Genomic DNA, 15,252 nt, shown 5'->3' with positions numbered 1-15,252 from the left:
ATTAAACCTATTTTTAAAATAAATTACCCAAGTCTCAGGTATTGCTAATAGCAATGTAAGAATGGCCTAATACAGAACATTGGTATAAGGAGCAGAACATTGCTGTAAAGATACCTGAAAATGTGGAGGCAACTTTGGAACTGGGTAACAAACAGTGTTTGGAGGACTCAGAAGAAGACAGGAAGATGGGGGAAAGTTTAGAACCTCCTAGAGACTGGTTAAATGGCTGTGACAAAAAATGCTTATAGTGATATGAACTGTGAAGTTCAGGCTGACAAAGTCTCAGATGGAAATGAGGAACTTATTGGGAAATGGGGCAAAGGTCGCACATGTTATGCCTTAGCAAAGAGTTTGACTGCATTGTGTTCATGGCCTAGGAATCTGTGGAAGTTTGGATTTAAGATTGAGGATTTAGGGTATCTGGTAGAAGAAATTTCTACACAGCAATGTGTTCGAGATTGACCTGGTTGCTTCTAATAGCCTAGCTCAGATAAGGGAGCCAAGAAATGGCTTAAGAGTTCGAAGTTACATTTACAGGTGGAGCAGAGCATAAAAGTTTTGAAAATTTGCAGCCTGGACATGTGGCAGAGAAGGAAAAAGCATTATCAGAGGAGTAATACAAGTGGGCTGAGGAGCAGCCACTTGCTAGAGAGATTTGCAGGACTAACATACAAGCAGGTGCTGGTAGCCAAGAAAATGGTGCTTGTAGCCATCAAAGCCAAAAAGGCATTGCAGACTTTTCAGAGATATACGAGGCAGCTCCTCCCATCACAGGCCCAAAGGCCTAGGAGGAAGATATGATTTACTGGACAGGCCCAGGGCCTGCTGTCCTGTGCAGCTTCAGGGCACTGCTCCTCACATCTCAGCTGCTCCAGCTCCAGCCACAGCTCAAGGGGGCCTAGCCATAGCTCCGGTCACCACTCTGGAGGGCATAAGCCATAAGCTTTAGTAGCTTTCACGTGGTGTTAATTTAAGCCTGTGAGCATGCAGAGTGCAAGGGAGGAGGATGCTTGGCAGTATCCACCTAGATTTCAGAGAATGTATATATTAGTCTGTTTTCATGTTGCTGCTGAAGACATACTGGGCAGCAACAAGACTGGGCAATTTACAAAACAAAGAGGTTTAATGGACTTACAGTTTCACGTGGTGGGAGAGGCCTCACAATCATGGCAGAAGGTGAAAGGCACATCTCACATGGCAGCAGATGAGAGAAGAGAGCTTGTGCAGGGAAACTCCCCTTGTATAATCATCAGATCTCATGAGACTTATTCACTATCATGAGAACAGCAAAAGAAAAACCTGCCCCCATGATTCAATTACTTCCCACAGGGTCCCTCCCACAACACTTGGGAATTCAAGCTGAGATTTGGGTGGGGAGACAGTAAAACCATATCATTCCAACCTGGCCCCTCCCAAATCTCTTGTTCTCACATTTCAAAAGTAATCATGCCCTCCCAACAGTCCTCCAAAGTCTTAGCTCATTCCAGAATTAACTCAAAAGTCTGCAGTCCAAAGTCTTATCTGTGACAAGGCAAGTCTCTTCCACCTATGAGCCTGTAAAATCAAAAGCAAGTTAGTTACTTCTTAGATACAATGGGGCTGCAGGCATTGGGTAAATACAGCCATTCCAAATGGGAGAAATTGGCCAAAACAAAGGGGCTAAAGGCCCCATGCAAGTCCAAAATCCAGCAGGGCAGTCAAATCTTAAAGCTCCAAAATGATATCCTTTGACTCCATGTCTCACATGCAGGTCACACTGATTCAAGAGATGGGTTCTCATGGTCCTGGGCAGCTCTGCCTCTGTGACTTTTTGGGGTACAGCCTCCTTCCTGGCTGCTTTCATGGGCTGGTGTTGAGTGTCCACAGCTTTTTCAGGTGCACAATGCAAGCTGTTGGTAGATCTACCATTCTGGGTTCTGGAGGATGGTGGCCCGCTTCTCACAGCTCCACTAGGCAGTGCCCCAGTAGGGACTCTGTGTGGAGGCTCCAACCCCACATTTCCCTTCTGTCCTGCCCTAGCAGAGGTTCTCCACGAGGGCCCTGCCCCAGCAGAAAACCTGCCTAGGCATCCAGGCATTTCCATACGTCTTCTGAAATCTACTCGGAGGTTCCCAAACCTCAATTCTTGACTTCTGTGTACCTGCAGACTGAGCAACATGTGAAAGTTGCGAAGGCTTGGGGCTTGTAGCCTCTGAAGCCATGGCCCAAGCTGTACCTTGGTCCCTTTTAGTCATGGCTGGAGTGGCTGGAACACAGGACACCAAGTCCCTAGGCTACACACAGCACAGACACTCTGGGCTTGGCCCACTAAACCATTTTTTTTTCCCCCTAGACCTTCAGGCCCATGATGGGAAGGGCTGCCATGAAGACCTCTGACATGCCCTGGAGACATTTTCCACATTGTCTTGGGGATTAATTTGGCTCCTAGTTACTTATGTAAATTTCTGCAGCTGGGTTGAATTTCTCCTTAGAAAATGGGATTTTCTTTTCTACTACATTGTCAGGCTGCAAATTTTGCAAACATGTATGCTCTTTTTCACTTTAAAAACTAAATTCCTTTAACAGCACACAAATCACCTCTTGAATGCTTTGCTGCTTAGAAATTTCTTCTGCCACATACCCCAAATCATCTTTCTCAACGTCAAAGTTCCACGGATCTCTAGGACAGGGGAAAAATGCCTCCAGTCTCTTTGCTAAAACATAACAAGAGTCACCTTTGCTCCAGTTCCCAACGAGTTCCTCATCTCCATCTGAGACCACTTCAGCCTGGATTTCATTGCTCATATCATTATCAGCATTTTGGTCAAAGCCATTCAACAAATCTCTAGGGAGTTCCAAACTTTCCCACATTTTCCTGTCTTCAGAGCCCTCCAAAGTGTTCCAACCTCTGCCTGTTACTCAGTTCCAAAGTTGCTTCCACATCTTTGGGTATCTTTTTAGCAGCACCCCACTCTACTGGTACCAATTTACTGTATTAGTCTGTTTTCACACTGCTGATAAAGACATACTCGAGACTGGGCAATTTACGAAAGAAAGAGGTTTAATGGACTTAGTTCCACGTGGCTGGGGAGGCCTCACAATCATGGCGGGAGATGAAACGCACATCTCACATGGTGGCAGACAAGAGAAGAGAGCTTGTTTAGGGAAACTTCTCCTTATATAATCATTAGGTCTCATGAAATGTATTCACTGTGATGAGAACAGCACAGGACAGACCTGCCCCCATGATTCAATTACCTCCCAGACAAACCATATCAGTATGGAAAACCATGGGGTCCTGGCAGATGCCTGCTGCATGGGTGGAGCCCTCACAGAGAACTTCTACTAAGGTAGTGCAGAGGGGAAATGTGGGGTTGGAGGCCCCACCCAGAATTTTCACTTGGGACACTGCTTAGTGAAACTGTGGGAAGGGAAGAAGACCAGTGTCTTCCAGGCCTGAAAATGGTTGATCCACTGGAGGCTTTCACCCTTCATTTGGAAAGCCACAGACACTTGACTCCAACCCATGAGAGCAGCCTCAGGGGCTAAATCCTGCAAAGCTCCATTGGGTAGAGGTGCCCAAGGTCTTGGGAGCCCACCCCTCATATCAGTGTGCCCTGGATATGGGACATGGAGTCAAAGGAGATTATGTTGGAGTTTTATGATTTAATGATGGGCCTGCTGGATTTTGCAGTTGTGAGGGGCCTGTAGCTCCTTTCTTTTGGGCATTTTCTCCCTTTTGGAATGGGAAAGTTTACCCAGTGTCTGTATCTCCATTGTATCTTGGAAGTAAATAATTTGTTTTGATTTTACAGGCTCATAGGTAGAAGGGACTTGACCTGGAACTTTTGAGTTAATGCTGGAATTAGTTAAGACTTTTGCAGACTATTGGGGAGGCATGATTATATTTAGCAATGTGAGAAGAACGTGAAATTTGGGGGGCCAGGGATGGATTGACATAATTTTGATATTTGTCCCCCCAAATCTCATGTTCAACTGTAATCTCTAATGTGGGAGGTGACTGGACCATAAAGGTGAATTTCTTATTAATGGTTTAGCACCATCCACTTGGTGATCTCCTCACTAGTGAGTGAGTTATCATGAGATTTAGTTGTTTAAAAAGTGTGTGGTGCTTCCCCCACTCCTATTGCTCCTGCTCTTGCCATATGGTGTGCCTGCTCCTGCCTCACCTTCTACCATAAGTAAAAGCTCCCTGAGCCCTCCATAGAAGCCAAGCAGATGCCAGCACCATGCTTATACATTGTGAGCCAATGAAACCTCTCTTTTAAAATAAATTACTCAGTCTGTTTTTTTTTCCACACCAATGCAAGAATGCCCTAATAGTCTTTTCTTTTTACTATAGTTATTTTAAAGTATTTGGTAACCTTAGTATTTATTTGGATAATTGGTATGTCTGCTGCTATTTTTGTCTTATTAGTCATATTTTTCTGCATTTTTGGATATGTAACTCAAAATCAGATAAGTATATATGGGGTACAAGAGAGATCAGTTTTAGGTTTGATGCAGGCTCCCTTCTACAGGATTTTGTCACCATAGCAAGGCAAAAATATGGGAGATTTTACTGTACTTTTACAGTCAAGGCCAACAATCTCCTGTGTCAATGGAGAACTCAGTATATAGCTCATGGGATGAACCAGGCTTGTGTTTGGTCTCTTCTAGTTTTCAATATATAATGCCATTCCCACGTGATTACCCAAAGTTCTACCAGTTTCTCTTTCTCCTGGTAAGTTTCCTCTGCTCAGGACAATCCAAAGTTTCATTCCATATGCAGAATTTGGAAATGCTCCAAAAGAAGAAATTAGCTGGAAATGGCGAATGGCTCTTGTTGGAAGGACTCTTTTCTCTGGATTTTAATTTTCATGGTTCTAATTGCTTTTATTCGTAGCTCTCTAATACATATTATTTTATTTCATTTTATTTATTATTATTATTTTTGGAGACAGAGTCTCACTCTGTCGCCTAGGCTGGAGTGCAGTGGCACTATCTTGACTCACTGCAACCTCCGCCTCCCAGGTTCAAGTGATTCTCGTGCCTCAGCCTCCTGAGCAGCTGGGACTACAGGCAGGCATCACCACGCCTGGCTAATTTTTGTATTTTTAGTAGAGACAGGGTTTCACTATGTTGGGCAGGCTGATCTCGAATTCCTGACCTCAAGCAATCCACCTTCCCCAGCCTCCCAAAGTGCTGGAATTACAGATGTGAGCCACTGCACCTGGCTGTAACTCTCCAATATATTTTAAAATATGCCCTTTAATGTGTCTTTTAAAAAAATAGTTGTAGCTGTGAGAATTTTGGCATACCATGACCAACTATATCCTCCCTGAGGAAGTTCTCCTCCACTCTTTTGGTATTGATTTCTAATTTTGTTGTATTATGGTCATAGTATTCCGGAATTTACTAAGGTTTCTTTTGTGGTCTAATACTTACTCTACTTCTCCTATAAGTATTAAGAAATAAGGCATAATCTCTGCGTCAATTGTAAAATTACATACAAATTTATAGTTCAAACTTACCATTATTTATTGTTTAAGCCTTAGGACACCTGATTTTTCTGCTTGATCCATTAGTTTCTTCAAGGGTTTTGTTAAAATCTCCAGCTACATTTTTTGATTTATCTACTGTCTTGTACTATTGTCTATTGTTGCTTGATCTATTTTTAGATTGTATCATTAGGTGGCATATGTATTTATGATAAACATATCTTCTTGTTCTATTATTCCACCAGTACACATTATTCATTTTTCCCTTATTCCTTTTCTTCCCTTTAGCTTTAAGTTCTATCTTGTCAGGTATTAAAATTCCTACACTAGCTTGCTTTTGGTTCATATTTCCTGTTAGACTGTCATGCTTTTATTCTTTAACTTCTCTATATCGTGTGTTTTGAAACAGCATATTGTTGAAGCTTTATAACACATTTATAATTAAATGTTATATATTTAAATATTCAAACATAAACATCAAGAGCCCCTTTTTGTTATTTAACCCGTTTATTCACTGTAATTATTGCTATATTAATTAAGTCTAACAGCTTCTGTAGTACTGCATTTTTAAATTTTCCCTTCTCCCATTATATTCCATCAGAATCTTCTTCTGATGGTTTAAAAGTTCTAGATCCTTTTTTTTTTTTTTTGAGACGAAGTCTCCCTTGGCCACCCAGGCTAGAGTGCAGTGGTGCGATCTCAGCTCACTGCAACTTCCACCTCCCAGGTTCAAGTGATAATCCTGCGTCAGCCTCCCAAGTAGCTGGGACTATAGGCATGCACCACCATGCCCAGCTAATTTTTGTATTTTTAGTAGAGGTGGGATTTCACCATGTTGGCCAGGCTGGTCTTGAACTCCTGAGCTCAAGTGATCTGCCCACTCGACCTCCCAAAGTGCTGGGATTATAGGCCACGAGGTGTAGAGTCTTTATGTATGTATTTTTGTAGTATTTGTTTTAACCTAAGCCCATAATCATGCTTATTTGCCCTTAAACTTTGTCATTATTTTGAGTAGGTAAACCATTGGCAAGCTTTTATAATCCTTTGGTCTCTCTCCCCTACGTCTCTTCCCTGCTTCACGTTGTACATACTTTTTTTTCTTTCTTACAGTAAACTTTTTATCCACTGGCCATGCATTTGGAAGAGGTTGGGGGCAATGAATGCCTGAGAATATGATGCTTAGTAAACCATTGGGTTCACAGTTCTGGGGCTTGGAGAAAATCTGGGCTAGAGATCTGGAATATATACAGCTGAAACTACTGCTCCACAGAAAGAGAAAAAGAAGAGTGGAAAAAGAACACTAGTATTCACTAGTATTTAAGTGATAGGCAGAGAAAAAGAAGACTGCAATGAAAACTATAGATCACTGAAGCAAATAGTCATAAAGGAAATCATGTTAAAAATTTCCATGCTGTCCACTGCCCAGGACTTTTACACATATCACTGTTAAAACTAGATCTGATTCTGCTAACAATCTGGTTACTCAATTCCACTCTCAAAGGTCAGTAACCTGGCCTGTCAGGGCCAATCCAAAACAGTTACCTGGTCAGACGTGTTTGTTGCAGTTAGAAAGCTTTTTGAGACTTAATTTAGTTAGAAAGCAAGACTGGTAGAGAAACACCACATCCACGAAACCCATTCTACTGCCTGAAACTTTACAAAGAAAGTGGTTCACTTGACTTAACCTTTGATATGGCTAAGAAGAAGATTCACCCATCATTTATACTTTAGTATGGGTTTGTTTAGTCAGTGTATGGTCCCAATATGTGAAACTAAACCATGGAGGCAAGCAATAAAGACAAAATTTTGACCATGCGTCTTTAAGAAAGGGCAAACTAGAATGGTTTTTTGAGGGTTATTTTATTTAAGGCAGAAACATGAAAGCATCACGTTATACGTGCTACTTGATGGAAATATGCTATCCATTGAGTCACAGAAATGTTGACGAAGAAAGTGAGTTACAAAGAAAGAACATGAATTTGCCTGGATCCAGTCTTCAGACTTTATCTTTCATTTTATGCTACCTCCCTGATGGCAGTGAACAGCACAAGGTAGTACAATTTTAAGGTGTCTCAGTTATGCATTTTAGCTTCATCCTAAGTATAATTTATCTTAGGCTATCTATGTACTTGTTAGCATAGATAGCTAAGGAACAAGCATTACTATTAGATTTCTAATCATTTGCTTGTTATCCTGTCACTGACATTACAGCTACTAGCACAAATACAAATTAAGTCATATGCATCAAATCCAAGACTTTAAGCCTTGTGTTTATACTAATAACTAATATTTATTATTTGCTATGTGCTAGAAACTCTAAGCAATTTAAATATATTAATATATACAATATATCATATAAATATATAAATCCTCTTCACAACTTTAAGAGGAAAATGTTTTTCCCAACTTGTAGATGAAGAAACTGAGGACATATAGGTAGAACAATTTCCTCTAAGTTATGCCAGAGGCAATACCAGGCACATATAGAAATGAAATTCGTATAAAATTCCAAGTCTGAGTTGTTTCCTTTTCTTAATTTGGTGGTTGTCACTCATGTTTGAAAATGTATCACTCTCAGAAACTTATTTAATGTCTTTCTCAGATCACTCCTAATAAATTACGTCAGCTCTTCTTCATAAAAGAAGAAATCTCTATATACAATGTTGTATTTTTTTAACACTAAAAGGCAAGCCAGGTTATGGTTTTAAGAAGTACCAATTTAATAATGAATACTTAGAAATATGGTACACAGATACCATAGTAATATAAAATGCATACAATTTTAAATTATTTTCTTATAAACTCTCTACATGAATGGCTGACGGCTTCCAACAGATAAACTTTTGGACAAAGGTACAAGATATTTTTGGGCATTCATTTTAAATACCATCTAGTTATCCAATTAGGAGGTTTCTAAAAAAATAAGTATGACAAATATATGGATTTCTGAAGTATAAACTGACATACAAATCTATATATTTTCTTAATACTTTACTTTTCATTAAAGCATCTTTAAAGCATTCTGTAACATGAAGTTGAGAGTTCAAATTAGATGTAATGAAAAGGCATGAGGTTTTATTAGAACTGTGTAATTCACATACCAAATTTTTACATAAAAGTAAACAAACACAAAATTGAAAAGCAAAATACGTTATTTTACTCTCCAAGTTACCAATTTCAGAAAACTACTCACTGGAAAAATTAATATTCCCAATTATGAATGTTAATAAGAAAACATGTAGGTGCAATTCCAGAAACTTAATTCTACCTTCTAAGAAGCAGTGAAGGAGTAAGGTAACACTGCCCTTTGGGGATTGTCAAAGCTTTTCTAGAACTGCTGGAGAGCTGATTCTCTTTTGAGACAGTGAGAATTAAAACTCTATCCATTCACCAGCATACAAACCTGTGATAAGCTCTCTTTTCCAAACTTCCATATGATCAGAACTCTGAACCATAGGTTAGTGAATTGACCTTAAATGTGCCCACCTCCTCCATCTCACTGAACAGGCAGCTCCAGAGGAAAAAAAAAAAAAAATCCATTATCTTTTCTTACCTGAACAGTTTGAATGAAATATCTATTTTGAAGTTATAGAGAAGAAATAATAGTCTTACACAGGGGCTAGTTTGATGGAACTTAAACTCTTAAATTTCATGTAATAAATGCTAGTTATTAGAAGAATATGTTCTTTAGTGGAATTTAAACCATCAAAACTTAACTGGGTACATTACTAGTTTTAAAAGTTAACATGGGAGAAATAAAAGGATTTTCCTGCACTAATTTAGAGCAGTGGTCTTCAACTCTGACTACAAATTAGAATCACTCAAAGAGCTTTTGGAAAAACAAGCATGGCTCCATCTTCCAGAAATTTAGACTTAATTGTTATGAGGTGGATTCCATATTAAAAGTCCTCAGATGATTCTAATATGAAGTGAGGGTTGAAAACCACTGATTTAAAACAATTATTAAATTATTAATTACTTATGGTGGTCTTGATTTAAATAAATTATTTAAAATTCAAATACATGAGCACTTTTTATGTAATAGGCACAGTTCTAATAATAAGGTAATTTTTTAATAAAAATCACTGGATAACATTAATAGATACATTTTATCATTTGAATTATATAAATTTATTAAAATATTACTCAAACTTCTATTATAGTCTGCTGTCACAAAAGATTTCCTATTAACTTTTCTGAACTACCCTCCACTTGATACTATGGCAAAAGAGATCACACTCAGAAACTTTTCCTTAAGAAAGATACATGGAGAGAGCATAAGAATTTTAAGAATTCATTTTCAAGTCACAGTACATGAGGTATTCTCCATCTTTTATCTGGAGTCACAAGCCATAACCTAAGAACTGAAATTAGGCATTGTTTGGATGCTTAACAGAATCTCCTAGATCAAGACCAACTCCCACTGGTTATCAGTGCTTGCTTTAAACTACCTAAAAAAAAAAAAAAATCTATGGCAGATCCTTAGGGAACCTAGTAAGAGTGGGTCTTCTAATGCAGACCTTGTATCTTATGACCTATTTATAAAACAATTCTTAAAAAAATTACAGGATATGGTTTTTGAAACATATATAATTAGAAATTAGTTATCTCAAAGGAACTAAAAAATATATAGTTTTGAAATACTACATAATTAGAAATTACTATCCCAGGATGATAGCCAGAGCTTTCATATTTTAAATTAGAACCAACTTTTTAAGGTATTATAAAGCTCATTTAAAAGGTACTTTAATTCAAGAAAAAAAAATCAGGTTTAAATTAGTAAGTTTAATTTGTAACTATTTTTTAACCTATTTTTCAGGTTTAAATTAGTAAGTTTAATTTGTAACTATTTTTAACCTATTTTTCAGGTTTAAATTTGCCCAAACCAACTGAAAAATTTATTAATACTATAGTAGGCTAATTATCTTTTATATCCAGACATTAGGCCAAAAATGATACAATTCTGGTTAATCCATAATATATGCATATATAGGAAAATGCAATAGTAATTTGTTTTCCATACTTGATGATTAAAATAGCTTCAAATATTTTATGAAAGCTTAGTCAAAATAAATATTTAATAAAAAGATATACCATAACAAAATATCAAGAAGTTAGTGTTTCAAAATAAACTGTCACATTTTTGCTTTCAGTCAAACAGAACTGAATTCAGTGGCTTAAGGTATCTAAGCATAATTAAATTGTGACTTTGGAAACAAAAAAATTAAAATCCAGGTTAAGACTACAGAGCTAACACAAAGATGAAAGAGAAGTTTACTACGTTATAACTCAAAAGTTTAGAGTTATTGGGACTTCTCAATGACTACGATCTAAGAAACATGAATAATTTGGGGAGTAAAAGTAAAAAAAAAAAAATCATGATTATGTGATTCATGTTGTGACACTCTCAATAAGTAAAATCAAACAACAAAAAATACAGTATATATGAGCACCATTAAAAATGTGTGTATGTAGCTATACATGTGTCAAACTTTACCTGATTAAAAATTGCATTTAAAGTTAAAAACAAGTATACAATTATGAAAATACCTTCTCAAGCTAACATGTCATGACTTACTTTAAAATGTTTCATCAAGCATTCCTTCTAAAACTCAACTAAGGAATACAACATAAAAAAAGCCAGTATTCTTTTGTAGTGCAAATCCCTTGATTAAACAGAATTACTTAAGTGTTTTCAATTCATAGTTAGATTCTAAGAGGTGCAAGAAAAATGAAGTAGGCAAATAAATGGGAATTAACAGAATAAACCAGCACATGTTGGATTTGTCCTCAAGGGATTATCATTCAGGCCTCAAAATTATTTTTAATTGAGAGCAGTAAAGATTACATTGCCAGAAACACCTTCTTTCTATAATAAAAGTTGTAAATTTGTCACTTCCGCTGTAATATTTCTGCTATATTCACCCACACTGTGAAAACAGCGATATATAATATACATCCTGGGCTAATACAGGTCTTTAATTAAAATCTTATTTTGATCCTACTTCAAGGCAGCTCATGATTGACCATTAGGAACCCTTGAACCTTTTTTCAAAGCTCCCAGTAAAAGCAATCACATGATATGGATTGATGTTCTTTGATATCATTGTCACGATAAATATTAATGTTATTCACCATTTAAAATACGTTCAATCTCTTCTAGTCTTTTTAAAGCAGCAACTCTTTTCTTCTCAATTTCTTTGATGTCTTTTGTTGTTTTGTGGGGGGTCTCTTCGTCTCCATTTTTTCCTAATTGTTTGTTGGATTTAGACTGACTTTTATTATCACTTGTTTTTACTATCTGTGTTTGTCTGGATTCACCTCTAATTTCTTTTACACTTTCAGTTGGAATTTTCTTTCCTTCCACACTTGAAATCTTACTGGTTGGGAATATTGGCTCTATAAAACTAGATGAGGAAATCTTATCCCTGACTATATTCAAATGGCGCTGAATATATTCTTCATGTGGTGCTAATGCCAGTGTTTCAAGAAGGCATCTTTCAGCTTTTAATAAGTCTTTTTCTTCAAAATAAACAACACAAAGATTGTGTTTTCCTTGCACATTGCTTGGATCCATCTCCACAATCCTTTCAAAACATTTTTTTGCTCCTAGTATATCTTTCTTTTGATTCATCAGAATGTCTCCTTTTAAAATGAGGCCCTTGATATGATCAGGGTAGTATCTGAGTAACTCCTCCAAAATTGGCAAAGCCTTTAATTCCTTTGCAGTCTGGGAATACAGGAGAGCCAGATTAAACAAAGCACTTCGGAAGTCGGCTTGTAACTTTATGGCTTTCTTCATCCAAATCTCTGCTTCACTGTCCTTTTTGTCATCCATGGCAAGCATTCCCAAATTGAAATAGCCATTAGCATCTAGTGGCTCTTCATTTATATAACTTAGAAGTCGTTTTCTAGCTTCAGGTCTGAGTTTAACCTCACCTAGAAAGTTTTTTTAAAGAAAAAATATATTGTTAATAAAATAATTAAATGTGAGGAACAAAGCCATTTTCAAATACTTAGATTACAAAAAGACAGCTTCAAAACAACTAATTTCCATAGTTAAAAAAAGTAGAAAGCAAAAATCTCGAAGTCTTCATAGGAAAAGCAAAATATTTGCAACAGTAAAAAGATAGCTTATTTCTTTTCCTTTAAAGCAGTAACAGTGCTTCAGAAACCAAAAGGAGAGAAATGTCTCTTATAATTTAGAATTCAATTGGAAATAGAAGGAAAATAGAGAATTCAGAAAAAGAAGCATGGGATTTGCCAACAAAGACATGTATTCAATCTTGATTCTGATAACATTATGACTTTATACACTGAACATGTTATTTAACTTCTCTGGGTTAACTGAGTTTTCTAATAATTATATGATGTATATCGAAAAAATGTTCAGCAAATAGTAACTATTGCTGGGTAGAAAAAAGCTTCAGAATGACTGTATCACATTTTTAAAAATGTTACTTCAAAGTTTTAGGAATGTTTCGAGGACAAAAACATACCATTAAATATAGGGCTATAAAATTAGGATTTAGGAAACATGTATCTTCTTTTTTTTGAGACAGGGTCTCACTATGTCACTCAGGCTGGAGGGCAGTGCTGTGTCCACAGGTCACTGTAACCTCAAACTCCTGGGCTCAAGCAATCCTCCCACCCTGGCTTCCCAAGTAGCTGGGACTACAGGCATGTGCCATCATTTCTGGCTGATTTTAAAATTGTTTGTGGAGACAGAGTTTTACTATGTTGCCCAGGCTATCCTCAAACTCTTGGCCTCTAGTGATCCTCCCCACCCTGGCCTCCCTAAGTGTTGGGATTACAGGCATCAGCCACTGCCTGGCAGGAAACAAATCTCCATTGAGATAATTTCTATTGCAAAAAAAAATCCCCCCCCCCAAAAAAAGTTCAAGTTCTACAATTACAAACCTTATAGTACAATCTTGTGTCGAATAATGAGTATCCTTCATGATTATCAAGGTAGAAAACCTTACAAAAATATTAGCTTTTCTCCAAATTTATACTTTTTTGGACACCAGGCATAAAGACTTCTCTCTATTCTTTTATTTGGCAGCACGATGGATAAAGAAAATTTGAAAATAAATCAGGAGGCTTCAGTTCTTATCTTGGGTTACCTATTTAGCCATATGACTTTGGGGCAGTCATAAAATCTATTTGGTTTTCACTCTACTAAATAGAAGACTGGCAAATGCAAACTCAAAGGTCTTCTTTAGCTCTAAAATACTATGACTTTATGATTCTTTCATATTTTACAAAAGTTTTATGAAATGTATCTAAAAAATAACTAAACATTATAATAAAGAGATTTTTCTAATTTAAAAATTAAAAAGATTACAAATCATATACACTATCTTATGAGGCAGAACTGAAATTCCTATATAAAATATGGATGAAGGATCCAGATTTACTGTGGTTAATAATTTAGTTTTGCTAAATTATAGGAAATATAAAAAATTACAACAATATCTCAGAAAACGTAGTAAAACTGGATATAAAATGGTGCCAAAAGTATTTGCTCTTATGAATCAAAAGAAAATAAAATGCTATTTTTTTGAAAACATATGCTCTTGGCTCCTCACAGCCAATTATGTAAAAAATTTCACAAGTTCATATTATTTGGAGAGTTTATATATAAGTTACATTACGTTTATGTATATAAAATGACAAAATAGTTAATGTTGCTTAATAGACTGCCTGAAAAATTAGTCTTAACACATGCCAGAAGAATTAAAAATCAGTATTATCATATGTTAGAATGCATGTTACTTGAAAATAGTTTACTTCAAGTATTTTAAATATTCTTTCTATAAATCAGTTAAGCACAGTATTGCTATAAACTGTCAATACACAAAGTGTTTGCCATGGGTAATAAAGTTAAATTAAGGTCTTATTATATTATAAACTACAATTTGTATAAACAGAAATATTTTGAGAAAACATACCTGATTCTTGCATTACTATAGCAGAGTTGAATAATGCTAGTTTATGCTTTGGATTTAGTTCCAGAGCACGATTAAAGTTTTTTAGGGCTTCATTTGGTTCTTTAAGTTCAATATGTACAATTGCCAAGTTGTACCAAAGATCTGCATTATTTCTGTCCAGCTCTAGTGCTTTAAGATATGCTTCCTTTGCTTTAAGAGGTTTATTCATTTTTAAAAGCAATTCTCCTCTGTGGAAAAATCAAACACAAGCTTTACTTATATTACCATCTCAGTTTGTAGATACAATTTTTGCCAAGTTTTAAGCCTTTCCACATACAGCTTTTTTTTTCTCTTAACTCAGACTCTTAAAAAACTCTCTTTCGAAAACAACTCTTTGAAACTGTCCTCAAATCTGAACTCCTTAGTTCAGTATATTTGGCTTGATATATTTTCAAATATTATTTAAGAAGAAAAAAATTATGCCTGATTTCAGAGGGCAACCTATCAGGAGGAATCCAGGAAGGAGGACAGAGCAAATATATTCTTTGACTTTATCTTAAAAGGAGACAGACTAAACTGCATCAGAAAAAGGGCAGCTAGCCAGAGTGAGAGATTAACGAATTTGTCAGGTGACAAAATAACAGCATTAGAAGAAAAAACTGACATATAGTAGTGGTAAGAGAAATTCCAATATTTGAATGTATAATAGAAGGCTCACTATGCAAAAAACCAAAATATTAAAAATCTGTAACCCCTTCTTATATTAATTTAGTCCTCATCAATGTCTTCTTATAATATGACCATTCTTAAAAAAAAAAAAAAAAGAAAAAAAAAAAAGA

At 36.3% G+C, this 15,252-nt stretch overlaps 1 protein-coding gene across 1 annotated transcript in view; it reads right to left on the bottom strand.

Annotated features, from left to right (window-relative positions):
• Window positions 1–7,321: 7,321 nt before the first annotated feature.
• TMTC3 (transmembrane O-mannosyltransferase targeting cadherins 3) overlaps window positions 7,322–15,252 on the bottom strand; it is a 57,672-nt gene continuing 49,741 nt past the window's right edge. The window contains exons 13-14 of the mRNA XM_008953701.4: window positions 14,435–14,661; window positions 7,322–12,419 (exon numbers count right to left, since the gene is read on the bottom strand). Of these exons, the coding sequence (XP_008951949.3) occupies window positions 11,608–12,419; window positions 14,435–14,661 (1,039 nt within the window). The 3' untranslated portion in view covers window positions 7,322–11,607. The remainder of the gene's footprint in view (window positions 12,420–14,434; window positions 14,662–15,252) is intronic.

The sequence above is a fragment of the Pan paniscus genome, chromosome 10, assembly GCF_029289425.2.
Source record: "Pan paniscus chromosome 10, NHGRI_mPanPan1-v2.0_pri, whole genome shotgun sequence".
Taxonomy (NCBI): domain Eukaryota; kingdom Metazoa; phylum Chordata; class Mammalia; order Primates; family Hominidae; genus Pan; species Pan paniscus.
Note: the sequence above shows the minus strand (reverse complement) of the source record. Positions and strands in the feature narration are given on the sequence as shown.